The sequence below is a fragment of the Nicotiana attenuata genome, chromosome 3 (assembly GCF_001879085.1).
Source record: "Nicotiana attenuata strain UT chromosome 3, NIATTr2, whole genome shotgun sequence".
NCBI classification, from domain to species: Eukaryota; Viridiplantae; Streptophyta; class Magnoliopsida; order Solanales; family Solanaceae; genus Nicotiana; species Nicotiana attenuata.
Genome location: NC_031991.1, coordinates 16304049 through 16315973, shown reverse-complemented (window position 1 = coordinate 16315973; position 11925 = coordinate 16304049). Strand labels below are relative to the sequence as shown.

General features: G+C 36.4%; 1 protein-coding gene across 1 annotated transcript in view; it reads left to right on the top strand.

Annotated features, from left to right (window-relative positions):
• The window catches only part of LOC109223345 (dynamin-related protein 3B-like), a 12394-nt gene continuing 2283 nt past the window's right edge, over positions 1815-11925 (top strand). The window contains exons 1-19 of the mRNA XM_019387620.1: positions 1815-2447; positions 3182-3464; positions 3549-3577; positions 3669-3770; positions 6056-6124; positions 6210-6269; positions 6937-7050; positions 7234-7282; positions 7448-7557; positions 8181-8273; positions 8416-8508; positions 8595-8732; positions 9170-9283; positions 9382-9480; positions 9630-9669; positions 9935-10077; positions 10163-10309; positions 10945-10997; positions 11263-11362. Coding sequence (XP_019243165.1) covers positions 2079-2447; positions 3182-3464; positions 3549-3577; positions 3669-3770; positions 6056-6124; positions 6210-6269; positions 6937-7050; positions 7234-7282; positions 7448-7557; positions 8181-8273; positions 8416-8508; positions 8595-8732; positions 9170-9283; positions 9382-9480; positions 9630-9669; positions 9935-10077; positions 10163-10309; positions 10945-10997; positions 11263-11362 — 2205 coding nt within the window. The 5' untranslated portion in view covers positions 1815-2078. The remainder of the gene's footprint in view (positions 2448-3181; positions 3465-3548; positions 3578-3668; positions 3771-6055; positions 6125-6209; positions 6270-6936; positions 7051-7233; positions 7283-7447; positions 7558-8180; positions 8274-8415; positions 8509-8594; positions 8733-9169; positions 9284-9381; positions 9481-9629; positions 9670-9934; positions 10078-10162; positions 10310-10944; positions 10998-11262; positions 11363-11925) is intronic.

The window sequence follows — 11925 nt, the reverse complement described above, 5'->3', positions numbered from 1 at the left end:
GGGGGGTGGGGAGTGAATTGTTTCTCTCTCTTTAAGTTTTTTTGTTTGTGTGTGTGTGTGCTGTTTGGTGTTATTCTCCAGAAAGTTCAAAAGAGAAGCGGTGAGCATGGGCTACATAGAGATCAACGAGGCACTCACTAATTTTCGTCATCTAAAAAAGCACAATTGGCATGGCTTTTATATAGGTGGCATAAGTGACAGACATATACTTTGCTGTTTTAGGTGGGTTTTTAGTTTATGTGGCTTTAGGATTAATGTAAGTAATGCAGTTACGTTAAATTGGTGCAACGAAGAAATTAAGTGTTCTGTTTTGCTTTATTTATGCTTATTTGTCTTGCCTGTGAATTAATTTCAGTTTTAATTAGGTAATGTGTTGTTTGACGATTATTTTAATTACACAATTGTGTTTACTAATTGTGTTCAATCACTACATAATACATATACAAAATAGACTGTCACTATACAAAATATATACAAAAATAGACTGTCATTATACAAAAAATATACAAAATAGACTGTCACTATACAAAATAGATGTCACTATACAAAATATATACAAAAAAGACTGTCACTATACAAAAATATACAATATAGATGTAACTATACAAAATAGACTGTCACTATGCACTTTGAATACACAGAAGCACTCAGAATACATTAATGATACATTTGAATACATTTCAAAATACATGATACACTCTAAATACATGGTGTGCTCACATTACACATACAAAATGTGTATAATTTATATACACTATGTAACATATTAGAAAATACACATCTATATACAATTTTGATATATTGTTCAGATAGATTATACATTCACGATACAAAATACACTTGGGGTACACAAATATATACACTTTAGATACACAAGCACACTCGAGATAGGCTCAATATACACTAAGGATACATTGTCGAACTTAGGATACAATATACATATATATACTGCACTTCGCCTATCATTAAATCTAATATTAAATAGTATTAAAAAAAGTAAAAGTAAGAGAGAGAAAAACAAAAGGTGTTCGAATTAAAAGAATTGAAGAAAAGAAGTAAAAAAATATCGAAAGAGTAAAAAGTAAGTGTGATAGGCAAGAAAGAGAAAACAATTTGGTGTTGGGAAGGAAAATATCTAGGGAAAGATAAAAAAGTTAGTACTAAAATTTACTTTTGTCTTTTGTCTGTTGATTTTATCCGATGGGCTATAATTTGATATTAATTTTATCCGACTGGACATTTTGGGTTACGTGCAAAACTTTGGGCAAATACTTTTTTTCGACGGCCATACAAGGTAGTTTTCTCAATATAATATGCTGGAATTTTATACGTAGGAACGCCATAATCCAGCATATTATGCTGGAACTTTTCATATTTAAGCAAAATAGTGATTACTTTTTAATAATTTTACAAATGTTAGCTATTTTTTAATTACTGATCCGAAAACTGGCTAGCTTGTACTATTTTCACCCTCAGAAGGCTCTAACCTAACATAAACCATAAGGGGTCATTTGGTACGAGGGATAAGGTGGAATAAGATGGGATACGAGTGAGATTAAATTTATACTGTGTTTGATACCTCCAACCAAACAAGGTATAAATTTAATTCCAAACTTAATTCCGGATATCTCATTTTATCCCATCAAATATGAGATTATTTTATCCCATCTCTTATGTGATATCCCGCAATTATAATCTCGGGATAATTTAATCCGCGTAGTAAATGACCCCTAAGGAAAAATAAGAAGAAAGAGATGCCATTCATTTTCAAATTCAAAAAACAAAACCCCAATTAATTATTCTCTCCCTTTTCTTTTTCTTGGGCGGTACGAGAGTATGCACCCCAACCCCAACAACACCGCCCCCTATCTCTCTCCCAAAGCTTTTCAAACTCGTTTATCTCTCCACAGTTCTCAAACCCTTCAAAGCTTCTCTCTCTCTCTCTCTCTCTCTCTCTCTCTAGGGTTTCTCTCTCACCGATCTCACTACAACTCCATTCCATTCCCCGAAGCTCCCACTAAACCACACACTAACATCATCACAATCTTACTCAATTCGATCCGCGTTGACTCACTTCCATGGCGGAAGATTCAGTTGCAGTTCCAGTTCCCTCGTCAACCAATACGGCGCCGTTAGGTCACTCAGTGATTCCTATAGTGAACAAGCTCCAAGACATATTCGCACAGCTCGGTAGTCAGTCCACCATCGAGCTGCCTCAGGTGGCTGTCGTCGGTAGTCAGAGTAGCGGCAAATCGAGTGTTCTGGAAGCCCTTGTCGGTCGCGATTTCTTGCCTAGGGGTTCTGACATCTGTACTAGGCGCCCGCTCGTTCTGCAGCTTATACAGACCAAACGTAAGCCGGATGGAACTGAAGAGGAATGGGGAGAGTTTTTGCACCTTCCTGGCAAGCGATTCTTTGATTTCAATGAAATTCGTAGGGAGATTCAGGTAATCTGCTGTTATTATCCAGTGTTTTGATTTGTAGAAACTTCCAACGAGGTTAAATTTAATGTTCGTACATTGAGCTTGTTTCGATGAAATTCATTGGGAGATTCAGATATAGTGATGAACTGTAGTCTACACCTTGTATAAACTTCCAATGAGGATTACGGCAAAATGTTTAAAGTATTACTACTATCTATCATTGTGTTTGAGAAGTCATGCTGCAACTGCCATGCTAAATCTTATACATTATGACTTAAAATACTAGTTTGTGATTTCTTTATATACTATGCCGATTATTTAGTGATTTGTATACCTTTATTTTTGCGTGGACTTGAGTAATTTCTTCACATTCCCAATTAATGTTTTTAAAAGCAATGCAAAAAAGCGACCAGATCCTTTGAGTCTTGACGGGAAAAGTGAGAAGTGAAGTGCTATAAAATTCAAACATATATGGATTTAGTACTAAATAATCAAATTGCAATTAAAATAACTAGTTTCAACACTCAGTATGCAATAATGTCGATATTAATCCAACTCTTCAAAGTTGAATTTCAAAGAAATTGCCACTTTTTGTTTGGATCACTTTGTGTGCTATGGTTTGAAGCGCACATTTCTATAAAGCTTCATGGCTTCACCTATGAAGCAATAACTCCTAGCTTTGCGTCGTTTCATCGCTTTAAGCAATGACATTTAATAACATTGTTCCCAACTGCAATTTCTTTATGATTTGGTTTTAGGTGGAGACAGACCGGGAAGCAGGCATGAATAGAGGTGTTTCAGATAAACAGATACGTTTGAAAATTTTCTCACCGAATGTTCTTGATATTACACTTGTGGATTTGCCGGGCATAACAAAGGTGCCTGTTGGTGATCAGCCTTCTGATATTGAAGCCCGGATCAGAACAATGATAATGTCGTATATTAAACTTCCGAGCTGCTTAATATTGGCTGTTACACCTGCTAATGCTGACTTAGCTAACTCAGATGCTCTTCAGATAGCTGGAAATGCTGATCCTGATGGTATGTTCCTACCATATAGTTTTCTACTAGGTGAGTTTAGATGCTTCTGAGACTCTTCTTATATACGAAGGTTTCTTCTTGCAGGGTATCGGACCATTGGTGTAATTACTAAGGTCAGACTGATCGAAAATAGAACTCTTTCCTTTTGTTTGTTATGTTTCTGTATTCTTAATTGGGTTTTCATCAATTGAATTTTCTTTCTAGTTGGACATCATGGATCGGGGCACCGATGCTCGTAACTTTTTACTTGGAAAAGTGATTCCCCTTCGCCTTGGATATGTTGGCGTTGTGAATCGTAGTCAGGAGGTAACATTTCAACTTGAGATTGATAGAAAAATAGTTAAACCTGTCAGCATGATTTTATTTGCAAATGGGCCATTTAAACTATTTTAAGAATTGATGATATCATTTCATTCTAATGAACTTCTTCATTTGAGCTCCTCTGGAAATTTCTTGATTATGTTTTGGAGTTTCACTTCATTTTTTACCTTTTACTTTCACGACTTCTATTTTTATAGGCATGTGATAGGTGTAGAAACCAAAAAAGGATGTTCTCTATTTTCGTCTTTGTAGTGGCATTTCCTATCCGTGCTCTCTAACTAGCACATTTGTGTTCCATTCATTAGCAATTTTCCTTTAGGGCTGTGGTTTCTTTCTTGATAGTGCATGTATTCATCACTCTTGTTTGACTGATATCTTTTGAACCACTTGATGCCTTGATCCATTTTCTAGGTCTCCTCTGCCTTACCGTAGTTTCAACTTTAGGCCAAGAAGTGCTAGCTTTAATTGCTTCATGTGTGATTCCTTTTCTCCTCGGTCCACAGAGACAAATGTAGGACTTGTGCCAACAATTCATCAGACTTAGTGAGTCTGGATCACTAACTAATACTAATCTTCAGCATGATACTGCCCTAATTCCAAGAGGCACTATAAGCAGAAAAGCTAAATAAAAGGAAGAACATTATAAAACCTATGCAGTTAATTTCTGTATCTCGGTTGATAATATATTGTTATGTATCAAATGCTTTTTAATTGCATACTTACATTCACAGTCTGAAGATGTGCCACAATTAAGGCCTTATTCTTATGTAGTGACCTGGTCTTTATCTTCTAACATTTTATTTGCTTGTGTATGCTTTTCCTATCTACAGCACATACTAATACTGTTTTTTATTATTTATTTCATTGCGTAATGAATTATTTTGGGAAATATGTGCTACAACAAAAACAGCAAACAGAACAAAAGCTAATGAAGTGTAGAAGGATGTACAAAATAAACAACATTAAGGCTCTTGTATGGGTAAAAATGGCAATAACATTTTGTTATGATGGTGGTATACGGGCCAGCTTGTGCTCGCCTCGACTACTCCATCGGGTACCCGTTATCTCCCACTAGGTACAGGTATCGGGTAAATCTGTCCTTCCAAGACTTACGTAGATGAGAAGAAATCATCTAGCACTTTTTTTTTGTCTCCGTAAGGATTTGAACCCTAGTCTTCTAGGTTTTCATCTACTTCATTGACCACTAGGCCAAACCCTTGAGTGCTTAAGACTGGAGTAACCATGCAAGCTCTTGGATCCCTTTTGCACGCCCTTCATTGTACCAAAAAGGAAGAAATCTAAGGCATTTTAATTTCAGCTTATGTGTATGCATACCAAGGTCTCCCAAAGCATTTCTCCATCTCTTTACCATGGCGATCCAGGTGCCAAAGTTGGTGATGATCTTTGTTTCCCCATTGTTTTTGATGAAGTAAGGAATTTAGATGGCATTCAAAAGATACAAGAAGTACAAAAGTGAGTACATAGAAGACAGTCAGCTATGAACAAAAAAGAGCTAAGCAAGACCTAAAGAGCTTAACATGACAATATTAGGAGCTAAATTGTGCCAACTATACAACCACAGAAGACATCTAGCCTTAAGAACCATAGAAGGAGTTGATATCCCATCAAAACACCTGCAATTCATTTTAGACCAGACACACCAAAAGATGCAGGCAAGAACCATATGCCAGATTTTCCTGATGGACTTATTAGCTTTCCAAAGAGACCAGCATTCATAGGCTTCTTTGATGCTCTGTGGCATAACCCAACTGATGCCAAAATAGCAAGGAACATGCACCAGATATCTGCAACAACTGAGCGGTGAAGTAGGAGATGGCTGTTAGTTTCTAAATGCTGAAGAGACATGAAGCAAGTAACACCAGAGATTGGATAGAGAAAGGTGAAGCTAACAGAACGTCAAAGTCAGAGCAGAAGTTCTAAATGAGGCTTCACAGTTATGGAAAAGCTGATGTGGAAGAGCTTTTCCAAATGCCCTATAAAACCAGTTTGTGGCTCTGGGCTAGGTTAAAAAGTAAAATACTGTCGCGGAAACAATATATCAAATTTGGGCAACTCTACTTGATAGGCTCTATAGTAGATGTTCATATATATATGTACATATTAGCAGTTCGTCATGTCCATGTATGTTCATATGTATATTTATGCGCTCGAATGGTATTGGGTACATGACATAAGCACACACTTCAAATACGCACACCCACATTAGCTTATAATCTTCTGAACTGTTTGGCTGAATCAATTTGAAATAGGATATTAGGACGAACCGGAGTATAAAAGATGCACTTGTGGCTGAGGAAAAGTTCTTCCGAAGTCGTCCGGTATGTTAGTACCATCTTTTGTTGTTAGTTCATTTCAGGTCTCTATAATTTAAATGTCTCATGTTCAATCTCTTCTCTGGTGAAGGTATATAGTGATCTTGCTGATCGTTGTGGTGTTCCTCAATTGGCAAAAAAGTTGAACCAGGTAATTAGTGCAGGAATAGCAGTAGGTTCTTCATGCAATAAACTATTGGTTTGTCATATATCCAAAAAGGTCTTTGTAGAATTGAATTTCTTTGACATGATGGACACAAAAGCAAGGTTGCGGCAGATACATATATTTTGGTTAACATTCATACCATGTCTCTCTTAAAATAAAAAGCTTAAAGATTTTGATCTGCTGCTTCTTTTCATTTTTAAATTGGAACTGGATATTTGAACTGAAAGGAAAAACGTTGTGTATCTGAAACATCTTTAACTTAAAGCACTTGAAAGTTGAGACACGCTTGCCCTATGATGATAGCAGTTCAAAATTGTTGGACATATGAATGGTGTGTCTGTTCTGGAGACTGACATGAGAGACGACCATTCTAAAATATCTGCAGTGAGTAGCCCTCATAAAAAAATTCTGTGCTCAGTAGCCTGAGTTGTGCCCTTCCCAGCAAAAATAATTGCATGTAAACCTTGTCCCCCGCTTTGCCAAAACAGATCTTAAATCAAAGTGCCTGCTCTTGTTGTTTGTTTTTCAATTTGTGAGTGGGGACATCTTATTTTATTGAAATTTAGATGGTCTTTTTAGATAGCTTCTTGTGAGGGGAACGAGGATATTCCATAATGCAGGTTCATGTATGCGACTTTCCTGTTTCATGCAGATCCTAGTGCAACACATCAAGACAGTTCTTCCAGGATTGAAATCTCGCATTAGTGCTGCACTGGTATCTGTTGCAAAGGAGCATGCCAGCTATGGGGAGATCACGGAGTCAAAGGTATCTTCGGTCATCTTGCTTAACTTTATATGCATAATATACCTGAGCTATGGCGGGGTTTTTGCGAGATTACAACAGAAAGTTTCGATATCAGGTTTTTTCCTGGTAGATTTTCTGTTTCTCATTCAGAGTAGTTTTCTCTTATCCTATGTTAACATTATTATGTATTCCTCCTGAATCTAGGCTGGTATGGGAGCACTCCTGCTGAACATTCTTTCCAAGTACAGTGATGGTAATGTGGCCTCAACTTTGTGAGACTGCTGGTTTGAATAGTATTTATATTTATTATACCTCTAGTCTTTCTTTTTATAAATGCTATTTCTATCATATCAATTGAGCTTTGTCGAATCTCGTTGATAGTACGGATTCTTATTTCTCTTATTTTTGTGGGGAACAGCGTTCTCTTCAATGATTGAAGGAAAAAATGAAGAAATGTCAACATCTGAGCTGTCTGGTGGAGCAAGAATTCATTACATTTTCCAGAGCATATTTGTGAAGAGTTTGGAGGTGCATAATTTTTATATCAACTTGAGAATGCCAAATGATATTCTTTTCTAGTTTGGAGAATTTTTTTGGTAGACCTGATAGTATACATTGAAATGATGTTAATATTATTTGTCTCATATTATATGTGTGTTTGTTGGGCTAAGCCAATTCTGCTTTAGCATATTGTGCTGTTCCAGAGATGTTCTGCTTATTTTTATCATCACCACCATTATTATTATTATTATTATTATTATTATTATTATTATTATTATTATTCATCGTCATCATCATTAACAACAAATGTCTTCATAAATGGTAAGTGAGTAGTATCCAATTACTATCATAGTTTTCACTCACTGACAAAATGTGGCTTATATCCATAAAAGTAGCAGCTGGAAAAAATTGCCTCCGATTTTGAATTACTTGCTTTAACACTCGTTTTTATCTTAACCCCAAAACTTATGTACTGTGTCCCTATAGCTGAACTAGAAGTCTCAAATTCTGGGATATTTTCCAACATGTGAATGATTGAGAAAACTGAAAGAAACTTAAGCTTCTTTGCATGAGTATACTGTGTTAGTGAATGTCATTTAAACGGTATACCAAAATTCATCACTTCTCATCAAACTTCCCCATCTTTTCAGGAGGTAGATCCCTGTGAAGATTTAACTGATGATGACATCCGAACTGCCATTCAAAATGCAACTGGTCCTAAATCTGCTTTATTTGTGCCAGAAGTAAGTTCTAACCGTGAATCTTTACTTGCATGCAGAATTGCTTTTATTTTGTGCCAATGGTTGAATGCTTTCTCCAGTAGTTCCATATAAAATCTGTTCCATTTGGTTGGTCTTGCCCTTCAATTGATGTTTAAATATGTAGGTTCCATTTGAAGTTCTCATCCGAAGACAAATAGCTCGTCTATTAGATCCAAGTCTTCAGTGTGCAAGATTTATTTATGATGAGCTCATAAAAGTATGCCCTTTTGTTGAGAAATGTCTTTGATCTTTTGGGTGTTATGTGTTTGTATCTACTGTTTAACTTTAATTATTTGTTCATAGATGAGCCATCGGTGCATGGTCAATGAATTGCAACGATTTCCTATTTTGAGAAAACGGATGGATGAGGTTATAGGGAACTTTTTGCGGGAAGGCTTGGAACCTTCAGAGACAATGATTGGACACATTATTGAGATGGAGGTATATGTCGAGCTCGAGCCTTTGGCTGACCTATTGTGTACTTCTTTGTGCATAAATAGGATTATGTATAAATCATGTGTGTGTGTGTGTATACACATATGTAGTCATCTTTATTTGTATGTGTTATCAAATGAATTTGCTCGACTTATAGTCCTAACCTACTTTTGGGATTCTTGAGCTATTCTTGGAACCGCCTTTTCTTACTGATCATAATCTATTTCATGATTGCTATACAGTCAGCATCTTAGAAGACACCAGATTTTATTGGTATCAAAGATCGTATGATTATCTTAACTAAAAAGTAGCTAATTTAGTTGAAATCAAAAGCATCAATAGCTGTTAACAGTTTTAAGTGCATCGGTGGATTATTTTATCATCGCTGCATCCATTGTTATAGAATTTGAAAATTTCTTCGACTTAATAATATTTTGTTGTAGATGGATTACATAAACACTTCGCATCCGAATTTTGTTGGGGGGAGTAAAGCGGTGGAGACGGCAATGCAGCAGGTCAAGTCCAATAGGATTACTGCACCTGTTCCGAGGCAGAAAGTAAATATTTAATATGCTGTTTCACATACTTCAGCGGATGTTTCTTTCATTTCTCATCTAACTAGTCGAGAATTAATGCGTTTATGTCACCACTCAAGGATGGAGGAGTAGATTTAGAGAAAGCGCCTGCATCTGAAAGAAGTCTGAAGTCGCGTGCCATTCTTGCTAGGCATGCTAATGGAATTGTTCCTGATCAGGTATGACTTTTCTGCACCAGCACCTACAAGCTTGCTTCTCTTCCTAATCTTCCTGCTGGGGAATTAGTTTGGTGTTATTATTTTCTTGAAGACGAATTGAAAGCATTGAGATTGGCCTGATCATTCTGTTACTTGGACTGGAAAAACAGGTTACCCGGCCTGCTGTAGAAGAGAAAACAACAACGTCAGGTATATTTCTATCTGCTTACACATGATGCTATGCCTTCTATTTTCTACATGCGTTGCAAAACCAGACCCCACTTTGTGGGATTTCACTGGGTTTGTTCTATGCATTGCAAAATGCGAGTTTTTTTGTTACTCTTCAGTTCGAATGCCACACTATATGTTATTTTGCTTCTTTTGTAAGTATTCAATTCCTACTGGACTCCCCATTTTGGATCCAATGTTGCCTGTTTCTATTGGTGACGTCTTAATTGCTGTTCTTCACAATCAGGATCGAATGTTGGTTCAAGCTGGGGGATATCATCAATATTTGGTGGATCAGACAGTCGTACATCTGTTAAAGACAATTCCATTAGTAAGCCATTCAGTGAACCTGTCCAGAGTATGAATCATGCTTTCATCCACTTGAGAGAGGTATATATTTGAAGGCCTCTGTAGTCTATGATTATTAGGAAGTTCAATTTTGATAACCTTACACGTGAAATGCACCATTTTGAAGCCCCCAAGTGTACTGAGGCCGTCAGAAACTCATTCGGATCAGGAGACTATTGAAATTGCCGTCACAAAACTATTATTAAGGTCATATTATGACATTGTCAGAAAGAACGTCGAGGACTCAGTACCTAAAGCAATCATGCACTTTCTGGTAATAATGATATCATGGTTTTCTGTCTTAAATTCCTTTTGCATTGATATTTTGACATCACTTGCTTTCAATAGACTTATGCTAATAATATGGAGGATTTTCTAGTTCCATTTATTGCAGATTTTTGTAATTTTAGATTGATTATTGCAGATCTTTTGTGATTTTAGATTGAGTGCTCTACGCCAGGATGTGTTACTTTTTCCAATTTGATTGTGCAACTCTTCCCATAATCTGGTGTATCCTCTTCTATCTTTCTCCTTTGGCAAGGGATTTTTTCTTTTTCAAGTGAAATTCTAAGCACCGTGAGACTTTGCTGTAGCCTATCGGCTATGTTGTGTATTTGTATTTTATTTCAGACAAGCTGGGGAACAAATATGAATAGTAAATAATCTTATTTAGGTTTGAAGGTTGGAAGTGCTCTTGCTTTTTCTGCCAAAAGTAAGAGGCTAACATCAGTGCAACGAACTGTTCGCTTGTTTTATTTGGATATGATGTAGTTGCATCAATGACAAAATAATATATAACACATGTGTGTGTGTGCGCGCGTGTGTTTGTGTCTGTAATGTTTGTTTGTATGTATGCATATTTAGTTCTCCCGTTTTATTTGATAAGAATGTCGTTTATTTGTTGTTCAGGTCAACCACACAAAAAGAGAACTCCACAATGTGTTTATCAAGAAACTTTACAGGTATTGGAAGAGTGCGAGGAACTCAAGTCTATTTGAAGGCCAAACTTATTACAAACATCTGCTTATTGATTTTGCAAGGCTTCTTTGCTGAATGAAATACTCCTCCCAGAAACAATAACTATTTCTTGATGCTGTTACACACTCTATGCTAATAGTAGAATATTTTTCTCTGCCAACTGCTTAGATTACTCAAAAATATTATAATGTGTTTTCTGCTTATGGTTTAGTCATGATTCTTATCAGTCTGCTTTACAACATGTCACAGAGACAATCTCCTTGAAGAGATGTTGCAGGAACCGGATGAGATAGCCTTAAAGAGAAAGCGCACTCGTGAGACACTTCGTGTTCTTCAGCAAGCTTTCAAGGTCAGATCTTGGTTCTCTTTTATTCAGAATATAAATTTTCTGCTGAGCTTTTTCCAAAGAAGTGTTAATTAGTAATAAACCATTGATTTAGCAGGTCTATGTGGCTAATTGTAGTATGGTAGTTAATGTTTGAAGTGTAGATCTTTTGTGTTCCTTGAAAAGTTTTGAAGAAAATTTTCCTATATCAGACTTTCCAGGTTAGCATGGGTGGATGGTCGTTTCTATGATTTACTTATGCTTTTAATTCTATCCAAGTAATCGAGATAAGAAGCTAGAGCCAAATTAAACCAAAACATGGACACAACACACGAAGACCCAAAAGTTTTTTAAGAATCAGGGAAGCATTACATAGATGGGGATAACAGTTTCCAGCTTCATCACTGATAAATTCAGATAATTCAGTATCATAAAAAATCTCGAAATCACTTTGGGCCTTTTTAAAGGTTTTACCAAACTCAGTTTCCCCCAACTAGCAGAGTAGTGACAGCTCTTTGCCAGCTTTCATTCTAGTCACCCTTTCCTTCTTCAAAAGAGATTCCCCCCCCCCCCCACCACACACACAC